At 46.0% G+C, this 24,800-nt stretch overlaps 2 protein-coding genes across 2 annotated transcripts in view; both read right to left on the bottom strand.

Annotated features, from left to right (window-relative positions):
• CERKL (CERK like autophagy regulator) overlaps positions 1 to 9,582 on the bottom strand; it is a gene marked incomplete at both ends in the record, with an annotated part of 59,334 nt that extends 49,752 nt beyond the window's left edge. Inside the window, one exon of the mRNA XM_082483748.1 lies at positions 9,282 to 9,582. Coding sequence (XP_082339874.1) covers positions 9,282 to 9,582 — 301 coding nt within the window. The remainder of the gene's footprint in view (positions 1 to 9,281) is intronic.
• Positions 9,583 to 20,267: 10,685 nt separating this feature from the next.
• NEUROD1 (neuronal differentiation 1) lies at positions 20,268 to 21,362 on the bottom strand (the record flags this gene model as incomplete). The annotated part of the gene is made up of 1 exon (XM_082483496.1): positions 20,268 to 21,362. The coding sequence occupies exon 1, from the start codon at positions 21,354 to 21,356 to the stop codon at positions 20,268 to 20,270; it is 1,089 nt and encodes a 362-aa protein (XP_082339622.1). The 5' UTR covers positions 21,357 to 21,362.
• Between the last annotated feature and the right edge of the window lie 3,438 nt (positions 21,363 to 24,800).

The following is a 24,800-nucleotide window of genomic DNA, read 5'->3' on the forward strand; positions in this document are numbered from 1 at the left end:
CTTGCTTACAATCATGACAAAACCTCCAAAGTAAGTGTGGCTTGAAGCATTTTCTTGGCTTTGCAGCTCATCTCTGAGCACCAAACTCACTCCCAAAAGATAAACTCAGCTAATACTATCCTATACCATAAACAAGCCACTCCTGATAACTGTACCTAAATAATGGGGACTGGGATGTTGTGTGAAAATCAGCTTATTGATTCTTCTCCAAAGAGCTGGTGATATTGGTAATTCTAATAACACAAAACTTCCAGGTTTGTGGGCCATTTCTTGCTGGAGTTAACTTGGGGGGGGGGGCGGAATGTTATGACTCCATGAGGAAACACACAACAGGAAAGAGACCTTACAGGAAGCAAAATGTTCTCATTCAATAATGCATTTTTAATCTGAATATTTTGATAATAACAAAATACATGTTCACAAAGAAATTTGGGTTCAACCAAGAAAGCTACAAACACATTTTAAATGAGGTAACTAATTCTTTTTCCTGTAGCAGCATTGTCACTGAAAAGTATGAAATCAATTACTCTTAACTTCAAAATCACGTTTGGAATTAATACAGTTTGGCATAAAAAGGTGTAACTAGATGACAACGCATATCAATAAATGAAGCTAAAGAAGTACCAGAAGCCTAATTATTTTTCAAAATATTAAGTCTCATGCATGCTTAAATACACATTTAACTTTTAAAACCATGAACAGTATTACGTTAAAGTAACTACTGTCTCTATACAAGGATACATTGTAAATTGGAAAAAAAATAATAGCCACTTTTCCAAATCACAAAAAAAAAAAAAAAAAAAAAAAATCAGCACACCACTTTTTCCTGCAGAGGGCCACAGCAAAACAGTTGGATAGTAAAATCTGAAGACCTACAAAAAGGGGTTCCATGCTTAGCCAGATTCTTCGATGTCTCCAACTCTTCATCATAACTGCATAAATCCAGCTACCCAGATAACATCTACATGTGAAAGACGTTATAGTACATCTTGGTAATTCATCCAAGAGGAGGAGTTTCCAACACGCTCAGAACTCACTTTTGGCTGCATTTACAGGGTCATGACTTCCCTGCCAGTTGCAGTGCCACATGCACAACTGAATTTTAGTTGTGCTTGCAATTTCACTTATTCAGCTACACCTGAAGATATGATCCTAAACTGGTATCACTATCCAAAGGATATTATCTGCACTTCAACTAAAGGGGGAAGGGTTCCTAAACTGCAAGAGGGGAGTTCCAAAACTTCTTCCCTAGTGAAATAATTTGAGAAATACCATCCGTATACTTAGTCTGCAGACAAAAATATTTTTGAGACCACCTAAACAGTTGGAAGGAGGAAGTTCTAGTCACTATCAAGTTAGCAGTTTAAAAAAAAAATATATCATTAAGTGGTATTTTAAAAGGTTAATTTATTAACTTTACAGTTGCACTCAACTCTGTAGTATGTCAGAGAATGGTGAAACCCAATTAACTCAAACACTGACAGTTAATGTCTACGAGACAGAAATCAATTTAGAAAAGGATCTTAGTATAATGCAATTCTATAGCAGTCCCAGTAGTAAATGACAAAAAGGTCACATTTTGAAAGGAAACAGCAGATACCACCACAAAACTAGCAGATGTTCCTAAAGGATCATCTGTACAAAAACATAAGCATATGTGAGAGAAATCCAACACTATCACAAAATCAGTTGGTGTCTAACATAATAGCAGTTCCTTATGGCAATATGGTGATACGTGTATCACATACTCAACACATTATGGTTTTTTGTCTGCACATACTGTTACAACATAAGTCATAAAAAACAGGACCACTGATTTCCTCGAAAGGAAAACATTAGTTCCACGACCCACTGATGTTAAGGTACACAAAAACTGTTCAGTTCTTCAGGTTTATGTTCTCAGATTTTCAGCCATTGAGGCTTTTTCATAAATTGTCTAAGAAGGACACAAATATTTTTAGAGCACTACGTGTACTGAAGGAAAAACTTCCTTCTAAAAGCAATGCATAATATAGTTGGATATACCTAAATGAAACAGCAAAGGGATTCCTTCTATCCAATAACTATTTGGTTTTTGTGTAATTGCAACATCTATTATTTACCTGCTGCTTTTGTAACATACATCATTAACAAATAAGATATCTTCAATGAAAGGAAAATTGTTTATCTAAGTTTTGTTTATTTTGACTCCAAGAGTAGATGACAGACTTTCCGGTTTTATTTTTGTTTCTATTTTGTAACTGTAAAATAAAGATAGAAATGCCTTAATCTTAGCATGTCTTTTGCTGAGATACAAAATAAGAAAATGCAGAAGAACATCATATTCTGATTTTTAATTTGTTTATTACCATGCACAGTTACAACTACGGAGGCAGGCTTATATGGATTTACCATAGCAGAAGACACCATTAGGCACCCACAACTATCTCACACAAGGTGCTACAGAACCACATCCTACATGCAGTCCAAGGAAAGAAACAGCCGCAAGGAAAGTAAGCAGCAGTCTCAGATTCCAAGTGGCCAAGCTAGTCATCAAATTTTGTATTTTTTTCTTGTAGACATTATAAAAAAAATAATAAATTATGAAAGAATTTCAGGACTTATGTAGTTTCTTGGACATTTACAGAGCACTGCTTCTAAGTGTAAGGCATTACCAGAAAGAAACCATGCCTTTTCCAATAAGCTACACTCGAAAGTCAAGGTAAGTTGGCAACATTCGATGCAACAGGAAAGGCATAAAGGTGCATAGAAGAGGGGTACAAATTCAGGGATGATATGGTAAAATGAAACCCAAGAAAAGATTACAACAGCATCTAGAATATGAAAGAGGGGTAAAAAAAATAAAATAGTGTTTCTCAAAGGCTGAAGAACAGGACAATTCATAAACTGAAACACGATATTTAGGCTTAGATAAGGGATTTGCCTGCGTTCTGGTTTTAATGGTTTTAAAAGAACATTAATTTACACTGAGGAAGGGCCTCTTAGCCCTATAGCACTATCATGGTCACGAAAATAGCACTAGCATGGACAAAGATTGGTTAGTATATCAATAGTTTTTTAATATACACTTTCGGATTCTTTCCATCATGGTATATAAGGAAAACCATCGATTTACTCTTGCACACCTTTGCAGAGAAAGCATAGACAAAAGAGTTGGCAGTTACTCTATGAAGTTGGATAACTTTTTTTTTTTTTTTTTTAAAAAATGAACTTGCATCCTACCTCTCTTTACCTCACCACTTTATTATGTCTCCTCTGACTTTCCAGGGATTTCCCTACCGTGTACCACACACACCTCACACACTATAGCACCACCCTGCATGTCTTCCTATCTGCCCAGCAACAGCTTCAGTTTCCCCTCCATTCACTAATATCCCTCTCTGTAGTACCCACAAATCCCTCCCACACTCATATGGCACTTCACCAAAACCCTTATACTCCCCTTAATGTATCAGCTCACCCCCACCACAGTATTCTTGATTGCTCCTTGATTCCAACCTATCTTTCTTCAATCGGCCTGCTCCGTAGCCAAAAAACAGCACCAGCAACGTCTGGCTTGTTACTGGTGTGCCAACTGCCTGATGATGCGTAATGCGCCAAGCGCCCAGCCAGCCCTCGCTCGCCAGGCAGGCGGAGGAGATGAATAAAGCAGAGCATCGCCTTATCTCGAATAGTATATGGCAAGGTGTAATTATCACATAGTGCAACAGAAAAATGAAGAAAAAAAAAAAAAAAAACCACAAAACCAACCACAAAACCAAAATCCATCGCCTTTAGGCAAGTCTAAAACTTGCCATTTTACGGCCTACAAGAGCTTTAAGACAACACAAACCACAGTATCACCAACAGAATGAGTTTTGCATTAACAAGAAAAGGCCATGAAGAAGAGTTACTACGTTGTGTGAAAGCTAAATAAATCTTGTTATTTCAAACTCATGTAGCTCGTTACAACTCACTAACACTTATGCAGCTTAACCTGTATGTAAACCCAAACACACACAAATGCAATTTGCAAGGTCTGGCACAGAAACATTCTCTGCAACAAACACTTAAATGCCTAATCTCTCTCTCTTTGGAGGCAGAGAATTAAGGTACCTGCAAAAGCCACTACTAGACACCCAGGGTATGTTAATCCCTTTCAACATAAGCAGAGAGGTGCATAAACATGTGAAATACAACAAAAACACCAGAAAGCATGAAACAACATAAATTGTTCCACAAACATGTAGCCATGAACTGATCTGCTGATAAAGGATAAAAGACACACAAAGAACCAAGACATTATGTCTAAAAGTCACCTGAAATAAAGAACAAATTTTGAAACCTTTGATTAGTATACTCCATTTCCCTAAATACTTTTATTTTTTTTCATGAAAAGTTGTAAATTAATAAGTTCTTTTGCAGTTTCATGCAGCATTTATCTAAAAGACATTAATTTTATGGACTTCCATGAAAAAAAAATTTAAGAGCGTCTTAGAAGTTCAGACACCATGGGATTGTTTAAAACTGCATGCTTTCTTCCTTGAATGTACTTCTTAAAGCCACATATTAATGTGATACATGTACTTCTCACTCGTAGTTGCACTTCATATTCTTTATTTTTATGTCTTCCTTAAAAATAATTTTCCTATTTGGACAATAGATAAGCCACTTAGAGAAACTGTTCTCTACACATCAGAAGTAGAATCAAAGGCTTTGAATTTGACCAACTCCAGTAATTCACATTTTGTAGCAGCCAGTTCCCATTTCCATTATTCCTGACTGACCGATAGACTGACAGATGTCTTACTTTAGAGATCCCAAACAGACTATTGGTATCTATTTCAGCCACATCTGTTCCTAAATAGCCTTGGCAGCAGGCCACTATGCACTCGGAATTAATTTTAAGTCCTTTATTGCTAACTCTTTCACCGTTGCAATACATCAGTGCTTTTTTTTCTTATTGCTGCACTTATGTAGTATATTTATAGATCTGTATTTTAGATTAATATCAACAAGAACTGTAGTATACTATACATAAGAATAGTGTACTTAAACAATACATTCATCTTTTTTACTTCATTATGAAAACATATATTCATTAATACATTCACCTCCGGTCTGTTCCAGAGATCTTACTTTCTTAGCAGTCAATTAATTTAGAATATTATGTTTGATTACTTATACTGAAAAAGCAAATTTTATTCAAGTTATTATTATCCAAATATTCAGTCCAGCCTACATGCTGTCAGTCTGAGAGAACAATTTCATATACCCTTCAGTCAAGTACACTACACACACAAGAAACTACACGTATAAAAAGTTTTCCATAATGATCAAAAGCCCCCAGATTTCACATACCAGTAAAACACTGAGAGAGTGCCAGTCCTGTTCCATTTCCTATCTGCCAGAAATCTGCTGAAAAGCTGCAATTATTGTAAATCGGGAAATTCTGTGGCAATCTTTAAAAAGATGCTGAAGGCTTTAAAGAAATATCAGGATTAAAGTTCTCATTCAACAACAAATAATAAGCCATATTGGACAAACAGCATACAGACAACTGAATTGACACTATTTGTACTGAAACTGTTCTAAGACACAAATGATTCCCACATCCACTGCTGCTGATCCCCGAAATTTCATTAGCTTTTAAATTTTAGCCCCTCAAAAAAAATATCCACCCTAAGCATTTGTTCTTAAATGTAAATTATTTTTTTTTCCATCATTCAGTCATTCTTATTATCTTCTGGGAACTTCTAAAAATCACATAGAATTTTCAACTCTGTACTTAAGGTAGCTTTCTCTGCTATGGTTTTGAAGCAGCATCCAAAAGAAGCAGCTCTACAGTTTGGGGCTGGATTATTAATACAGAGAGAGAAGTCTTGGTTTTAGTTCATTTCAGTGATTGTATCTATAGCATAGGAAAAACACACAGAAAGAAGCCAGAGAAAAAAAAAAAAAAAAAATTAGCAACTACTGACTGTGAGCTCTACGTCTCATTGCAACGCTCACTGCATTGTTAAAAGCAAGCAACCAGCTACGGGTCAGAGGGTATCCGGCTCCAGTGAGAAGAAAAGGCTCAGCTGAGCTGTGCACCCGGGCTGTAACTGCGGCGTTTCCGAGGGGGCAGCTGAGCCATGCCTTGCACTGCCCACATTCCCACTTGACACAGTCACTCCCTCAAGCTCCTCAGCCAGTTGCCTGCCCAGGCCTTACTTCAGCCCAAAGCTTTGACATAACAGAGAGCACACAAAATTCATCATGGGTCATGCTTATTTGTGAGGGGGAGAGGAGGCTGCTGGGGAGCTTAGTACAAGGTGTGGAGTGAACAACAAAGGAAACCACCAAAAATCCTCAGCGAGCACTGGTAGCCAGAAATCTGTAGGAGACAGAAGTTGCAGAAATCAAAAGGAGACCAAAGAAGGAATTCTGCCCGATAATCACGCTGTCAAAAGCTCCAAAGAAACAGTGCAATGGGGCAGAACTACGCATACGTGAGCATGACATGATCAAGCCCAGGCACAGCAGATGTCACCTGCTTGGGAACTTTAAGCTGGAGCTTTGAGTTCTATTTAGGCGAAGCTGAAGGAGCCAAGTCCACCCGAGCTACCACATGTAAGGACATATGATGGGAACCACAGAACTGCAAATGACAAACGACAACTTCAGCAAGACAGGAATGCTTTTGGGGAACTATTGGAGGTGCGAGGTTAGGGAAAATGGGAGAAAGCAACTACCTGGCGGTTCTCTGACTTGACAGACTGGAATCCCTGCCATAGAAGGAAGGCCTTTTCCTAAAATAGGAACCACAGAGGTAAAACCATCCTGACCTACTGTATCCAAGATGGAAGGAAAATTGGACAAGATTTTCGCTGGATTCATCCCTGTGAGGGCAACAAGCCCTACACAGTGAATTTTTCAGCTCCTACTCACCTCATCTGCTGTCACTGGCAGGCTCACATGGAGCCACACTGGCCTGAAGGAAGGGGTCACGAGTATCCTTCTGAATGCTGCTCAGGTAGACCATTGTGTTCCCATCACTAAGTGGCCAGAAGGATCTCAGAAACAACCTAATAGTTTTCCTTTTAAGATTATTTCATTCTCAAGGAGAGCCTGGAACAGCTACAGATGACATAGTGGTTGCATCTATACCAACAGAGGAACTGAAAATCCCTTTATCTTCAATGTCAGTACTTGACGTTTAAGAATTTGAAAATCCTATAGTAAAAACTCATAGCCTACCACAGACTTCAGCAAAAACCCTGCACTTAGAAGACACCACTGTCTTTTCTATCGAAGCTAGTAAAGAAGCAGGACATCAAGAGCTTCTCAGAAACCAAAATACTCAGCAGCTCAGTGCTATATGGTACAAAACTGCATTGTCAGAGACAGAGAAGTATCAGCATATATTTAATACATGTGCAGTAAAAGCCCAAATTCTGATAAAATTGACACCAACTTGTCAGCGCTGTTTTCCATACGACTCCTGAAGTTCTGCTACTTGCAATATGCCTGACTTTAAGCACTGTGTATTTTATTACCTCTCAGGAACTAAGACAGAAAAGCTCCCACTATTTGTGAGTAGTCTAAGGATGAAAAGATCTTATGTAAAGTAGCAACTTAATGAGGTGGATTTTTCCTAGGAAAAAAACAAAACAAAAACACTACCAACCCAGAATATACTCCCATCCCTGGAAGTATGAAGCAATACATACTGGAATTCATTCTCCCTATCTGTATGTTAAAATCCTTCACTGGTGACAATTAAAAGACAATTGTTCCTGTATATGACAATTCAAGCTACATTAAAGTAGCCAGAACATAAAGTGGCAATCAAATTAGAGCACTGCACACAGAACTAAATAATTAATAAATCACACTTCAGATCATATACACAGAGACCTGTAGTTAATCCCAAAAGGGAAGGAAGAGAGGCTACAGCACTAACAGCATTACTAAGGCACCCAGACTGGCTCCACAAGAGGAAAGACCATACGCACATCACTGCAGCTGTCATCAGAACTCAACGGTCCTGCTGTAAAGCAGGTATTTTAGTCCAAGCACAACACTGCATTAACACGGTTACGCTATTTGGGGGATAAGAGTCAATAGCCGTGCATGGCACCGTGTTAGTTTGATTTCAGTAGCTCTGGTATCCTAACATGGTTACATGAAATCAAGCGTAATGACTTCAGCTGTGAGCATCTGAGTATTTCTCTGCTGCAGCAGCAGCACTGGAATCGCAGGCTTCCACACCACTCTCAAGCTTCTGCAGCATACAGGCTAACTTGAAGAGGAACAGATTATCATAACATAGAAAAACTAGTATGTGGAAGAAACTTCGTTTCTCTGTATGCTAAGTTTATGGCTGTTGGATCTTACCCATATGAAGTTTTAAGTTCTGTTCAAAATAACATGAAAGTAAAACTGGTATTTTAGGCCTGGACAAGCTAACGGTGCCATACCAGAGGGCAACTGTGCTGTCTGGAAACTCTGCATTCCTGAACACAACTTCTCCTTCACATCAGCACTGGGAGGTCACTGCAGTATACAAGCACTTTTAAGAGTGCATATTTCATTTTGAAAGTGAGTTCATATTTTCACAGTTTCTAGGAGAAAAAAAAAAAAAAAAGACTAACTTCATAAGTTTAAGAAGCATTCCTTTTCTTCTAAAACTTTTGTGTATAATGTTTCACTTGATCAAATCCTTTATAACAACACTTTCTCACAGCGTGGTGCTTTATCAGAAAAGCACAAAAGCACAGAGCAAGGACAACCTGCCACAGAAGCCTCATCACAAAACCCAGGCACATCTCACAAAACCATACCCACCTACACACGCTCCAGTTTATGTACCCGTCAAGGAGATTAAGCCGAAAAAAGCTGATGCAGCAAAACCAAACCCAAATCCTCTTACTGCCCTGCCTGGGGCTAAGAAGCCATAAAAACAACATCTCTTACATTTTGTCCTTTTACGTGTCACCCGCCAAGAAGTAAAGGCTCTTGCCTGGAAGAGCTGCTCCAGATACGAGACGCTCACTGCCTTACAAACTATTTGGGTTTTTTTTAATCACCAGCATAACCTCGAAGGGAAGACACACGCCACTGACTCCAACTAGTTTGCCGTAATCCCGCTTTAAGGCGACTCCCCATCGCCCTGCCCGGCGAGGCCCCGGCCGCGGGGAGCCCAGCCTGGCCCCGGCCGGCCCCGCGCTGCCGCCTCCCGCCCCCCGCTCCCGGAGGCGGCCCGGGCCCGGGCCCGGCCCCCGCACCACCCCCCGCCCCGCCCCGCCCCGGCCCACCTGTGGGGCTCTCGGGCAAGATGGGGCTCCAGCGGAGCCGCCGGGCGCTCAGCACCACGTCGCAGCTCCTCTTGCTGATCTCGAAGATGCCCCTGAGGAGGGGCTCCTCTCCCGCCTCGGCCGGCGGGGCCGCCGCCAGCGGGGCCACCCTCCGCCGCCGCTCCTCGGAGGAGCGGGGGCGAGCGGCGCCCACCGCCACCGCCTGCGGGGGCTGTTCCGGTGGCGGGGGGCGGCCGCCGGCCGTACCCTCGGGCCAGGCCCGTCTCTGCGGGCGGAGGAAAGGAGCCGTGGCGCCCAGCATGGCGGCGGCACCGCCGCCCCGCGACACCGGCCCGCTGGCGGCGTCCCGGCCGCTGCCAAGGCAGCGCCCGCCCCGCCCCGCGGGCGGGGCCGCGGCCGCCCAGGGGCCGGCGGGAGGGCGTCCGGTCCGGCAGCCGCCTCGTCCTTCGCCGGGCCGCCCGTCCCCTCGCAGGCAGTGGGACAGGCTGAGCCCCTCCTGGGGGGAAACCTCTCCTTTTGCTGCTGAGGGGGAGCGGAGCCCTTCGCTGCCATCGGCGGGGCGGCACCGCGCCGGGTCACCGGGGAGCGGGCCGAGGGCAGGCCGGGGACACGGGCCTGCTGAGGCTGCCCCGGGCACCGGGACAAACCCGGGACCCCAGATTAGGTACGGTGCTTCGTAGGGTGGCGGCGTGGACGGTCCAAAGGCCCTCTGGCTTCTTACAGACTTGTTCTCCTGAGTTATGTCCCCAGGGAGAGCTGTGAGGGAATTCTCCAGCTGCAGGAGTTCTGCCTTGTCGGAGTCCCACCTCTCTTCTGCTATCCTCTTATCGCTAAAATAATAACGATTATTTAGCTTTGGAAAGCTATGACATGAAGTTGTCATAGCCCTGTCGTACTAAAAAGGTCAAGTCTTTCACAGGTTGTACCTATGGCTTAGCCTGAAGGTAAATACCATGATGACATTCGCGCTGCCGAACAGAGTATTATCACAAACCCAGGTTACCCTCCGTAACAACAGGAACACAATGACTCAGAATCAGGTATAAACTCGTACAACGTAAGATTCTCTGTCAAGTGTGCCAAGGGAGAAAGCGTACCCGGAATGTTGCAGAGCTGTCCTTCACCCTCAAAGCTTAAACGCAGCGGAGGGAGACACACTTCTTTGCTGCCGCTCTGTAAATCATAGATTTCAGCGTTTGGAGGTATGACAGATTTCCTCACAGGTGCTGTAAGATTCACTGATGACAATCACATCAGAGCTCTGGCATCAACTCCAACGTATAAGGTGCTCCTGAGCCTGTAAGGGCTTAACTGGAAGCAAAACAGCAAGGGTTTTTTTAGTTCCGAGTTGTAAAATGTCATGGTGGCTTATTCGTGCACAAAAAGGACAACTTTAAATGAGCAGTTTAATAATTTTATCTTTAGTATTTGTAACAAGACAAATATACATCGTCCCTCTATGAAATAAAGCAATAAGTTAAAAATACTGCCTTTTGCAGATCGATACAAATTACAATTCAAACTGCATGTCAAAATATCCAAGGCTCTTCCTGTGATTTATGTTACTCTAGAAGAGAAATGCTGTTACAGGTAAGGAAATCTGATTGTCTGCAATCAAACCAGCTGAGAGTCTGTGAGGTGACACATGATTTCACAACTATTAAGCTGTCTCCCTTAATAGTTCCAGAAAAAATCTGTACGAAGCTGCTAATTACGTAGCTGACAAAACAGTTTTAAGACATATTTTAAAAGTCGCTATGATATATATATACTTATACAATATATATATACAATACAGCTTTTTGATACTTATTTCCATCTATTACCTTGCCGAGTTTAAAGTACGCTCTGAATATTTGTTAAATATACAACCTGTAAGCACTCTTCATTTTGCATCGAGCCATTGATACAGCTTTCACTGCAATGTAGCCCTCACCAATTTGCCTTTCTGAATCATAACATGACTGCATAAGGTTTCTGCTTGCTTAAGGCTGTTAGTGTCAATAGTCTTATTCTGACTTTAATTGTGTCAATATTTTTTGTCCCTTAGATCTTCTTTGTTGGGATATAAGTGTCTTGACTGCAGAGTAATCGGATAAAATAAAGTGTAAACAATTGAAATTATGTGTAAACTATGGAAGTTTTGTGCAAAATAATATTTTTTTGCCTAAAGGTAACCGAGTAACAAGGCAGGAAAAACTGCAAGCCAAACAAACAAGCTTGGCTTACCAATTTATCATTCTGGTACAACAGTAGATGAACCAATTAAACTTGTGTCTGTTATTTGGCATCGGTGATCTTTAATGTGTTTGCACTGATGTCATTCAAAAGGAGAGCTAAATCATTAACTAGAAGATAAAGCACAACATGAAACTGGATATAGTTGAATCAATTTTGAGGCTGTATGCACTTTATAATCCCCTGTAGTCATTTCTATTTGTTTCTGGGACTATTTATTAGCCCATCCCATCTATATATATTATATATACCAGATAATTTCTCGTAAGGTACAGGAAAGGATAAGCTGATAACTTAGAACCATAAAATAATACTGTTTTCAGGACAGTGGAATACTTACAGTTCCTAAGAGACTTGTAATACCCTTCAGCTAATGTCATTAAAACTTCTAACACCCTTTGACGTTGCTTGAAAGGAGTATTAAATGAGTAACTGTTAAGATACTAAAATCATAGTATCATTTAGGTTGGAAACAACCTTTAAGATCATCGAGTCCAACTGAAAAAAAAACCCAACGCTGCCAAGTCCACCACTAAACCACATCCCTAAGTGACACATCTACATGTCTTTTAATGTAGCAGACAAAAACATAAAATAGTAAGGGAACTGTATATAGTAACAAAAGCCACAGGAGGAACATACAAGTCCGTTCACTCTTGGTTTGCTGCTGTTCACAAATCCTCAATCCCCACACTACTTTGTTAAGTCTGAGACGGATGCTTTTTCCTGGGTGGAAAAAATAATATTCTAAGCAAGTCTACTCTAATAGACTTTTTTTTATATATATATAAAAACTTTCAGATTTGTACATTGAATTTGGAAAAAATACAGAATAGTCCAGCAATATAATTTTATCCCTTTTCTAGGCTATATCTGGAACTCCTCTCACACATAAGACTTCCTTGTCCTTTCTTGTAAGAAGGGTTGTGGGTATTGATGATCCGATGTAGTATCTGGTGTGATGCTCCCACATTAGAGAAAAAAAAAAACTGAGGCACAAGAAAAACAGTAAATGTGTAACAGGAATTGTATAGTAGACAGCAAAATAGTGTAGAGCACTGACCCTACATGTAATGGCCTTGATTTCTTCTACATCTTTGATCATAGCCAGTATTTGGAAGTGGAACATATAGGTACTTGTGATAGCAGAGCGATCAAGGGACATCTAGAAATACAGTATGCTGCACGAGGAATAGGGATGATGTAGAAAGCATTGCAAGTCACCCAAAGTGGCTAAAATGTGTTTTACTTTCCTGTTCTCTCATGTGCGTTTTGATTCAATTGCAACAGGTACGTGAACATACGAGATGCCCTATTCACCTCCAAATAAGGTTTAAGTTGAAGGAATTTTTTTTAGATGAATACTGCAAATTAAATTTTGCAGCTCTTCAGATAGCCTCCAGAAGTATTCTTCAAATATTTATAAATATTTAGTGTTTTCCATACATGAAATAACTCTTTGCCTTTGAAATTAATTTACCTTCTTTGATTTAAGGGTGACTAAATATGCAGCGCACAAGGACATTTAGTTCATCAGCAGTTCTCTACAAGACATAGCTGTTCTCTTTTTCTAGTGATAAGTATGGAAAGTATGCATTCTTACACTATACCAGGAATAAAAAAAAATAATCCTAGAATTGAGTCCGCAAAACAGTTTTGTGCTGTGTTTTATAGTCTGGATCCCGGGTTACTATATTATTTCATTTTAGTTACTTACAGAGCCAGTGGAGCTGCCTTAGAAATTGTCTTAATATTTTTTGTTTGATTGTTTTAAACAAACAGCTGAAGGAAAGAAAAAGGGGCAAAAAGGGGGTGGGGGGCACGCCAGAAAGGGGAGCAAAGCCCTTGTCAGAGCACAGCAAGGGCCAGCTAATCCCTAAGGGCCAGGGTGCAAAGAGGGACACCAGGGCTAGCAAGGCAGGGGCCTTTCTGTCCAGGGCCTACCTGGTGGTACCTGAACGAGGTATCCCAGGGAGGATGCTAGAATCCCCCAAGAATCCAAATCATCAGGCAAGTTCACAATGATGAGGCGGGGTTGAGGCCAGGACAGGCTATCAGTTTGCAGATCTGGATTAGCAGGGCCATAGCTGAACTGGAAACCAGCATCTGTAACAGAAGAGCTGGTAGCTCCAGGCTGATCTTAAATAGAGCTCCAGACCCTTGGGCGGGGTTGGTGGGGGCTTGCAGATGGGGCTGGTCAGGGTTTGTTAAGGCTCGGTAGTGCCCTCAGGGATCTCACAGCCAGAAGCACAGGAGGGATATCAAGAAGTGGTGAGGGCAGACTGCCCTATAAAAGGAATGGAGCTGAAAATGACCACAAGTCAGGTAGGGCCCCATATACTTGACCAGGGTGAGCAGAGCTGTGCATAGCCAAGTTCAGCCAAAAGTCCAGGCTAGACAAACCCATTGCAATGAGGTAAGTCCAACATCAAGCTGAAAAGCAGAGTCAGCAGGTTAGGGTCTGGTCTGGTGACAGGAACCAGCATCAGTGCTAGCCTAGCAGCCACCAAGGAAGCATATACTGCCAAGGCAGATCCAAGGTCAAGCAAGGGTATCAAGTCTGTGGGGAGGGTCACAGGCATGGCTGCAATATCATGAAGGCAGATGCCAGGGGTAGGAGTCTCTTCTTAAACACAGGTCTTGAGTGAGGGAGAGAAAATCCCCCCTCGTGGTTTCTTAGAGCTTGTTCTCAGCAGTCTGGACCTGGAGAAGATGTTGCTCCATGCCAGGATGCATGTGCCTGTGCTCAAGGTGGCTCAACTAGGAGAGGGGAGCATCCTATGGGCCCAGACAAGAGGTAGTAGGAAACGCAGAGGTGAGCTAACCTCCCCTTAATAAACAGTGAAATCTCTGGATGAAGGAAATAATCTGTTGCTGTTTAGATGCTAAGAAGTTGTGGGAGTCTCGGAAGTCTTTTCCAGAAGAACCCTGTGAAGTGAAGAAAGAGCAGAGGTAGAACAACCTCTGGCAGAAATAGCAAGTGAGGGAAGTACAGCTAGTGTTTACTGAAGGACAGCAAGCAGGTAAAGCATGCTATTGGAAAATAAATCCTCTCCCCTCAAGAAAAATGGGTAGAAAAATGCAACGAGGTGAATAGGCAAGAAATGGGAAGGCCAGTTTTTGATTCATGGGCATGTGATGCTAAAGTTAAGGAATGGCAATTCAGACAAGAAGAGATGAGGGAATGCTGTGGGGAAAATACCTTATGTCCATTCTGGAGGATTCAACTGGACATTTCTGGTAGCTGGCTTGCTTCAGTGGTTCATAGAGATTTGCTTCTGGAGAAATCTGAATTTCAAAATTGGCAGCATACCCTTGGCTTGTATGTTTTTCTGGCTACGGTGTCTGTTTATACAACGAAGGTTTGGTGTGTAGTCACTTATACCTCAGCTGTTCATTGCCAAATATTAGCTCTCCTAACTATGTTCCCTTCTCATATTGCTACTCTAGAAAATAATCTTTTATAGTTCTCAATATTAATTCATGTCTGTTGTGTTGTTTTTCCTTGACTTTGAAGAAGAGACATTACGCAGAATAAGTGAAGTCATAAATTATTCTGAAGAAAAATGGCACCAATAGTCTAGAGAAGTGAGCATTACTATTACTATACATCTTTCTATATGTCTGAAAAGGAGAAGGAAAACATTTAAAATATGAGGAAGAAGAGCAGTTAAGGAAAAGAAAGTCTGAAGTTCTGGAGATGGACAAACCTCTGCAAAGAGGAGAACGAGTGAAATTTATTATGCAGGAAAAAGAAGCAGCAAGAATGGAGTCTGAAGTTGAAGTCCTCCCTATTAGCACCAGGAGCTGAAACTGATCTTATTCAGAGTAGAGGAAAATGTGATAATGGGAAGGAACATAAAATGAGAATGTGTTGATCTTAAGACATTTTATTTTTTCTTTGCATTAAGGTTGATATGCTATCTTTTTAAGGTAATAAAGTTTTACTCTGAATCTTGTTTTCTATTGTTCTTTCACCAAAATGTTGGAAAGTAGCCTAAATCTTAGTTGCTTCTATTTTATTTATACAATGCAGTTAAATCTATGCTGCGAAGTACTACAAGCTAGGAAACTGACAGCCAGGGCTGATATTCTATGTTTTACATACCCTGTAGGCAACCTAAATACTTAAGAGAATGCTTTGAGAGCATTGTCAGTTTTAATTTTGTATTGCATAGCTTCTGACAGTTTGTTAAATACATATATGAATTATTTAAAAAACACTTATGTACATATTTAAAGAACAGTCTACTTGTAGGTCTTCAGCTCACTGTTTCAACACATATTCATGTACTTCGTTTTTCAAGGCTTTTTGTAATATGTGATTTGCAGCTAAGCAAAGAGTGTAGACCATTTATAATTTCTGAAATAATTACTATACAACCCATCTTGGTCAATAAAAACAAAGACCAATTTCTGCATATTTTCCTTGATACAGCAGCAGGCAGAACTCCAAGTTTTCATTTCTGTGAGTTCTTCCTCAATAGGAATGAGTGAGAACTGAGTGGGTTTTGTTTGGTTGGTTTTTTGTTTTTTTGTCTTTAGATACTATATATATAAACAAGAGAAGTGGAATTTAACTCTATAATTTCTAAAACTATTTGACAAAATGGTTCTTTATACAGAAGTACTGTGTTGTTAAAAAAAAAAAGAGGAGACATTTTTAATATGTCAAAAGCAATTGTTAAAGTCATGGTGGATCCACTTTTGATCTGTTAGAATAGTGAAATAATTGCAAGAATTTTTACTGTTACAGATGATAGAAAAGGTTTGTTTTACTTGCTCTCAAGACTTAGTTTAGAATTATTTCTATTAATTCCTGTTACCTCTGGGATTGTATGTTGCTTTTTAATATTAGTTTATTAAAATTCTGGAATGGTATCTTTTGGAGAAAGTGATGCTCTGCTGTCTTCTGGTGAATTCACGAATCTTGGTTCTCCTTGAATCTCTTTCCCTTCGCTCGGGCAGTCCTCCTGAAGGCACTGGGCCAAAGTCTGATGTTCAGACACATTTTTCACTTGGGCTAGGTAAAACCTAAGGCTTCGGCCTCTTGGACATCTTCTGGATGTAACCAGGAATTCCACCATTTCAGACCCCTCCATCACAGCTGTGATAGTTAGCTGTATCACAGGCAACGATGAGTCTGCAACCTCTAGACCCTCTTCTGTTGCTTCAGAAAACCAAGAAGGGAAAAGCTGCAAGTCATGTCTGTTACTTAGGCACTGTACCTGCAGAGATCTCGCAGGGGTCTTCTCAAGCATGCACCAGTGGCATAACAATTTCTGTTGTCAGGAGTATGGCATAAAGAGGAAGGGAAAGGCCATTGGTCCCAACACGCCATAAAAATAGAGTCCTAGGCCTCCGCTGGATGACCCACTATGCGTGTGGGTATGACTCAACCCCAGAGTTTCCTCCGCCTGTGGAAGTTAGATAATCCCACTGTAGCCTTAGTTAATTAGTGATATGTTCATAGGAGAGGAGCAGTGTGAGTAATTCTTTCCGTTGAAAAGGACCTTGATAGACCTTCCTGGGGGAGTCATGAGCAGAGATTTCAAGATTTGGCTTGATATTAACAGTAAGAAAAACTAAATATCATGGAAGCAGCAGCAAAGGGGGACGGGGGGTGGGGGAAGATCTCCAATATTTTATGAGGGTGGGGGAAAAAAAGCCCTAAACTAATTGAAATAACAAAACTCACAAGTGATTCGTAAAATGGAGCCTCTAGTTACCAAAATGCCTAATTAATTTTCCTTATTAGGTTGCTCATAACATTAAAATACTATTTTCTCTAAAGTATCACAGTAGCAAACATTCAGATAGCCTAGGTAGATCTTTTAAGTAAATTGGGTTGGCTAGAGGAGTTGAATTTTGTTATTAACCGTGGAAAAAGAAAAGGTAATTGAAAAGGTTTCTTGTGGTTTGGAAATGCCTTCCAAATATTCATTAAACATTTAAGCAACTAAATTTGCAGAATATGTTCCTGACATTGGCACTGGTTCTGTGGTATTTCTCTCATCAGATGGAAGTACTGTGTGTTATGCAGAGTGCATTCATGCATAAACAATATCATTTTCATAAATTAAAACCTCCCCTGCAGAAGGAACATCTGTGCCTGCCTTTGAATAAAAGATGGTGGCATGTGAGTTGCCCCTTGACTGACTAGAAGAATCCTTATGTTTAAGAAGAAGGCGCATAACCAAAAGGCGAGCAAGCCTGGGTCAGCTTTCTCAATTTTATCTGAAAAAAATTGTCCTTCATTTCCCCGCCTCGGGTTATCTAGGGTATATTTAGCTGTGTCGCCACTGACTGGGAAAGGTTAATCGGGTACTTGAAAAGTTGCTTTTTGCTTTCTTCCTTTTCAGATGCAGCCACAGTTTCGGAGCGCGGGGCTGCGGGCTCGGGCAAAGCACAGGGAGATGCTGCGAAAATGCATCACCCGGCGTAGCAATTAATTTTCAGCGTGCTTTTAGCACGAAAGACCGGCTGTGAGGGTGCTGCAGCACTAATACAGGTTTGCAGCGCTTACGCGTTGGGTTTCCGTAGCTATAAACACCTTTAAAATAGACGTCAGTAGCTTGATTTCTCGTGGGGAAAAAAAAAAATATTAAAAATGCCCTCATCCACAGGAAAGGCTGTTCATTTTCTGCTGGGTTTAAGTGAAATATTTCTGAAATACCTCTGCTTTGCGACAGAGCTTCACGTAAGGTATTTCGGGGAACCTCTTAAATCTGTTTCTGTGGGTCGGAGGCAAAGACCTGTTGATAATTGTTCCTGGTCATTAGGGGAATTGCTCTCCCGCAGGTTGTGTCTCCGGGTTTCTTAAGCCCCAGAATAATCAGTGAAGATTAAGGAAACACATGTTTCGTGTCTGGGAAGAAGGGGGAGACGGCGAATCGATAGCGCTGGATGCGGGGGGAGGGAGGGGGGAGGCGCACCTGCTGCCGGCGAGAAACGGCATTTTCCCGGTGTGCCGGTCCGGGGAGGGGGGCCACGGGCTGGAGGATGTCCCCCGAGTTCCCTTCGTGGGCTGAGCGGGGAGACCCGCGGGTGGGCGGCATCGGCGGGGGCTGAGCCTGCCCTCCCCTCCCCGCCCGGGGACCACCGGAGCGGGCGCTCGGCGCAGCCCGAACCGGCAGCGGCAGCTCCCGGGCGAACCGCGCTCCTGCCCCCGTTTCCCTAATTCGACAAATCAGCATTGCAAATGGCCGGTTTCGCTGTAAACAAACGGAACACAACACTCCCCTTCCCCCGGAGCCCCTCACGGTAAGTAAAGAATCCGTGTCCCTTTTTTGGGGTTGTTTTTTCTTTTTAAAGTCCAATTTTATTCTACAAATAATAAGTGTTGCACCTTTCATGAGCTATTCGAATAAAACAATAATCCCATAGGAATTACTTACACTAAGAAAAAAAAATAATAATCACATTTAAGGAGAAATGCAACATTCGACCAAATGTTCAATACTATGTTGTTGCCAAAGGATGGATGTTCTTCTAAAATCCCAGTGTGCATTACACCATAATATACAGGATTACAAACAAAATTACAGTACAGATTGATTCCAGTTGAACCAGCGTTACATTTCAAACAGCACTTATTCTGGACTGCATTGTACATGCAATAGCTATTGTTCTAATTACGGATTAAATGGTTTGAATTTGTTTCAAGCTACCGTACTAATCGACTACAATAGGTATATAGCCCGACTTTAACAACCTGATTAGTTTTAGGTTCCGATTTATAAAGATGAGCATATGACAACCACGGATTGTGTGAACATGTATAAAATCATGCATTTATAGCGCTTGGAAACATTAACATCTTCAAGTTCTCTTCAAAAAAAAAAAAAAACCAAACAAACCACGGAATGCCAAGGGGTTCAAAGACTAAAAAGAAACAGTGCAAATTGTATGTGATAGTCAAGCAGCTTTCGATTTAAAAAGGGTGTTGGCATTTGCTTATAATCTTTATATACAAGTTTGTGCAAGTAGTGTGTTGAATTGATATGTTTTAATAGAAAATAAGTCTCTCGTTCTTATATCTTCTCAAGACCTAGGGGATCTGGTTCTTGTTGTAGGGGGGAAAGGAAAAAAAAAATAATAATAAAAAAAGATTTAATGGGAAAGAAATCGCCCGGATTGTGCATTTTTTTTCTTCTTCAACTATCTGAAAGGAAAGAAGTGCTAAGGCAACATAACTTCTCTAAGCACTTTTCTGCTGGTTTAAATTAGTTAAATTATTTTGTATAAATTAGATATAATTCTACCTTTCCAATATGTATAAAAATTGATGAAGCTGCATGGTTTAAAATAGGAAATTCACGTTATAAAAAGTCATTAAAAATTCTGTACAAAATCACAACAAAATAATTCAGCATGGGAAAGGTAACAAGTAGTAAAACGTTGGTTGAAAAATATAGATTTCATATATATTTTGTAATTGGCCCATCGCTAGTTTAAAAATTGCATAGATCCTAATTATTGCTTGTGATTTTTTTTTTGTGTGTGTGTGTGTGTGTGTGATCCCGATCAGGTAATTGTCGCGATCCCAGTGCCCCCACCCCCAAATTTACGGCGTCGCTCCGAGGAGCGGAAGCAAGACAGAAGGTGAGCGGGGACGCGGCGGCCCCCGAAGGCAGCGGCGGGACCCGCCGGGCTGCCGCCGGTAAACCCGGCGGCGGCGAGCGGCGGGGCTCGGTTCTTCCCTGCCTTCCCCTGCCGCGGGGGCGGTGGGGTGACGTGAGGGGAGGCTCAGTCGTGGAAGATGGCGTTGAGCTGGGCGCTGAGGACCCGCTCGTGGTGGGGGTGGCCCTCGTAGGGCGCCAGGCCGTCGACGGGGATCTCGCAGCGGGAGGCGGACGGCGGGAAGATGGCGGCGTGGGCGGGGGCGGCGGCCAGCGCGGCGGCGGCGGCGGGGTAGTGCATGGTGAAGGCGTAGCTCTTGTCGAAGTCAGCGGCCGGCTCGTGCTTGAAGGAGAAGTTGCCGTTGACGCTGAGGGGAGGGCTGAGCGGCCCGTCGAAGGCGGGGCTCGCGCCCTCCGCGAGACCGCTCTCGAAGAAGGGCTCGAGCGCGGCGCCGTAGGCGTGCGGCGGCTTGAGGTGGAAGAGGTGGGAGCTGTCCATGGTGCCGTAGGGCGGGCTGGGCAGGCCCGGAGACTGGTAGGGGTAAGGGTGGGCCGGGAAGGGCCCCCCCCCCGCCGCCGCCGCCGCGACGTGAGGCGGCACCTCCTGGCTCTGCTCCGGGAGGAAAGTCCGCGGGTTGAGCTGCAGGCAGCCGGCCACCAGGTTGGTGGTGGGCTGCGAGAGGCCCTTGCAGAGGGTCTGCACGAAGGAGACCAGGTCGGGGCTCTTGCCTGAGCGCAGGATCTCGGAGAGCGCCCAGATGTAGTTCTTGGCCAGGCGCAGGGTCTCGATCTTGGAGAGCTTCTGCGTCTTGGAGTAGCAGGGGACCACCTTCCGCAGGTTGTCCAGGGCCGCGTTCAGGCCGTGCATGCGGTTCCGCTCCCGGGCGTTGGCCTTCATGCGCCGCAGCTTGAACCGCTCCATGCGCGCCTTGGTCATCTTCTTCTTCTTGGGGCCCCGTCTCTTGGGCTTCTGGTCGTCGTCCTCCTCCTCCTCCTCTTCTTCCTCCTCTTCGTCCAAGTCGTCCTCCTCGTCCTCCTCCTCGCCGTTCCGCAGCGAGTCCTCCTCGGCCTCGGCGTGCAGACCTTCCAGGTCCTCCTCCTTCTTGTCCACCTCGTGCTCCTCGTCCTGGGAGCTGAGGCACTCGTCCGTCCAGCTGGGGGGCCCCTGGGGCTGGGGGTCGCCCATCAGCCCGCTCTCGCTGTACGACTTGGTCATGGTGAGCCTCTGCGCCGCCGAGGAGACACAAACAGAGGAGCCGTGTCAGCACCCGCACCGGCGGCCGCGGCTCCGCGCAGCGACGCGACGCGACCCGCCCCCACTCCCACCCGCCCCTCCGCCCGCCCTCCCCCCCCCCCCCCCCCCCCCGAGGGAAGCCCCGGCTTCCCCACGGTGCCAGCGCAAACTTTTAATTGTCTCCGCGGTCCTGCCTTATAATTAAGTTGACATATGTTCAAATGCCATTATGTAACTCGTTGATATTAGCGGGGAATATAAGAAGATTACGCGTGCGGGAGGCAGCCCGGGCGGCACGGCGCGGGTGGACCAAACGATTTGGTTTAAAAAAAAAAAAAAATCACCAAAACAGAACAACAAATAAACAAAAAATACACTTGCCGAATTGAGGAGGGGAAAAGGCGGGGGGACGGACGGAGGCAGGACAGCCACAGGGACGGATGGCCGCCGGTGACGCCTGTCCCCGCCGCTCTCCGCCGCCTTGCGCGGGGCTCCCACGCCGCCCCGACGGGCGCCGGCCGGCCGCTCCCCCGACCGACGCTGCTCATCCCCTCCCGGCGAGCCTCCCCCGGTCCCGCCTCCGTCCCCGGGACTGCCGCTGGGTGCTGGCGGCGGGGTGGCGAGCGGCGGCGCTGGACGGCCCCCGCCCGCGGTAACAGGTGCGGGACGGGTCCCGGTTTCCCGTCTCCGCCGCACACGGGTATCTTCCACCCCCCGTTCCCCGCGGCGGCCTTTACCGAGGGGTCGCGACCGCCCCCCGGGCACACCGGGGAGGAACAATGCCGCCTGCCCGCCAGGGCGCAGCCTGCGGGGGGGGACCGCGGCGGCCGCCCGCCGCGCACGGAGAGGGAGCTGGAAGTTAGGAGGTGTATAGGTGGAAGTACATGGACATATATAATATGTGTGTGTGTGTAGGTGGACGCACATACACATTTACATACATATGTATGGAAGCACACATATATATGTATACACACACATATATGCGTGCGCGTATGGTGGATACAGGTGTGCGCGCACACGCCGGCAGGAACCACCGCCGGTTCCCACGACCGCAAGCGACAACATAGCGCGAAGCCGCTCCGGTAGAGGCAGGTGCCGCCCGCCCCGACCCCGCAGGCTGCCCGGTAACCGCCGCCGACCGCCGCCAACCCCCTATCCCGCCGGTGTGTGTGTGGGGGGAGGGGGGGACGGGGACGGACGGACGGACGACGACGACCCGACACTCGGTTTCCCGTTACCTCCGTTGCTCAGCCTCTCCTGCGCGGTGACGGTCTCATAACCTCGGCGCGGCTCCTCCGTGCGACGGCGCCGCGCGTATTTTTGTGTATTTTTATATATTTTTTTTTAATTATTTTTTTTTTTCCCCGAGGTTGCGCAGCGCCGGGCTCCCCCGTTATATAGCGGGACCGAGGATGCGCGGCGGGGGAGGGATGGCGGGAGGGGGAGGGGATAGGGCACCGGGACCTGACTACCGCCGCCCGATGGCCACCGCCCTCAACGCGCCTGCGCCCCGCCCCGCGCCCCGCCCCGCCCGCCGGCACGCGCCATATGGCCGCCCACGTCAGGCGCGGCAGCGGCGTTCTCTCCCCCCCCCCTACCCCCCACGTGACGCCCCTTATTTGTATGCGGCCGCGCGCCCGCCCGTTGAGCCGCCACGCCCTTTGTGGCCCGCCGGGCGCCGCCATCTGTCACCGACTGGACAACCCCCCCCCCCCCCCGGCGGCGGTGCGGGCGCGGTGCGGAGCGGAGCGGCCGCTCCGCACCGCGCCCGCACCGCCGCCGCTGGGGAGGTGGTGGTCCGCCTTCCCCGACCCGCGGATCCGCATTGTTCCCATTGTTCCGGGGTGCGGCCCCCTCCCACTCCCCCTTTAGCAGCTCCTAACGGGCGCCTCTGACCCCCGCAGCATCCCTGTCCCCATCGTTCCCGCCGCCACAGACACCCTCCCGTGGCTTTCTCCGGTTAGGGGGTCCCGGGGCTGCTGTGTCCCTCGGTCTGTCCAGCCGTCTGTTGTCGCTTTCCCCGTTTTTTGTTGTGTTTTGTGTTTTTTTTTTTTTTTTTTGTTGTTGTTGTTGCTTTTTTTTTTGTTTTTATTATTGATGGAAGTGCCGCCGGTTAACGGGGAGTTTGGGTGGGTGATGGCTGGAAAAGTCTTTAAACGCCTCGGCGGAGTTTGCAAACGCCGCCAAATTCTAGAGATGCGCTTTAACGAGGGAGATCATCCCCCCACCCCCCACCTTCTTCCCCTCCGTGCATGATAACACGGGGAGCTTTGCTACCGGCACGCGTTACCCCGAGATTTAATCAATAACAAGAAAAAAAAAAAAAGAAATACTTTATTTTCGCCTTTAAACGCGAAGCCAGTCATTCCGCCCCGCGGAAACCGATTCGCCAGATATTTTTTCCAGGTCGGGTTATTTTTAAAATGTTTCTCTCCCGTTCGTGACCTACATAGCCCTGGGGCCGGCGGGGCGGCGAGGAGGGGACTCCGGGGGATGTTTGCCTCCTCGGTAATCAAACACGAAGGGCGACCGGCTGCGTTTCGCTCGTTTCCAAGCTGGCCCGTTCTCCGGGCGAAGCGAGGGGCGGCAGCGCGGCGTGTGCCGGGATGGAGCGGGGCACCGCTCGGGCCACCGGCGGCTGCGGCCCTTCCCTGGGGCACGGCCGGGAGGGCAGCGCCGGTGCCTGCCCACTTAAGGGCAGCCGTCGCCCGTGGCGAGCCCTTCTCTGCCCGCAGAGGCGGGGACCGGGAGGATGCCCGTGTGTGTGCCGCCGGGCCGGCCGCCCCCTCGGGAGCGCGACGCCGTTAGCGGGGCGCTGCTGAAGCGGGGGCGATTTGGATGCGGGAGAGGTCTGAAGAGGTTTTGAGGGTGCGGGAGAGGGCCGGGGCTGAGCCAGCCCTGCCTCGGCTGCTGGAAAATGTCACCCGCGTTTGGATGGGACGGAGTGGGAATACACCCGGCGTGTGGGGCGTGGGGGAAACAGCAGGCAAAAAGCACCGGGAGGAGGGCACCGGCAGAAAGCTGAATCCCGGGGAGCGGTGAGAGCTGCGGGATGCCGCTTGTGGGCCTCTGAGCGTGTTCAGTACAGTCAGCTTCCCCGAGAAAAAAATAAAGTCAACAAATTGTCGATAGGCAGATAGACAAATAGAGAGGCAGGCAGTGGGACAGAGGGGCTTAAAGCCCGCCGAACCCGGCGCCGGGGGCTGGTTCTGCCCCAGGCGGGGCTGGGCGAGGGGACACGCGTGGACGTGGAGGAGCCGGGCCGGCAGGTACGAGGCGCTCCTCGGTGCCGCCCGTCGGGGCGGAGGACGGGCTCTACGCTGCGGGGCTCTGCCGTGCCGGCTTCATCCCTCCCGGCTCCGCTCGCTGCTCCGGCAGCGCTTCTCCTCCCGCATCTCCCCGGCAGCCGGCTCTGCCTTCCCC

This window comes from Vanellus vanellus (assembly GCF_965231255.1).
Source record: "Vanellus vanellus genome assembly, chromosome: 5".
Lineage (NCBI taxonomy): Eukaryota > Metazoa > Chordata > Aves > Charadriiformes > Charadriidae > Vanellus > Vanellus vanellus.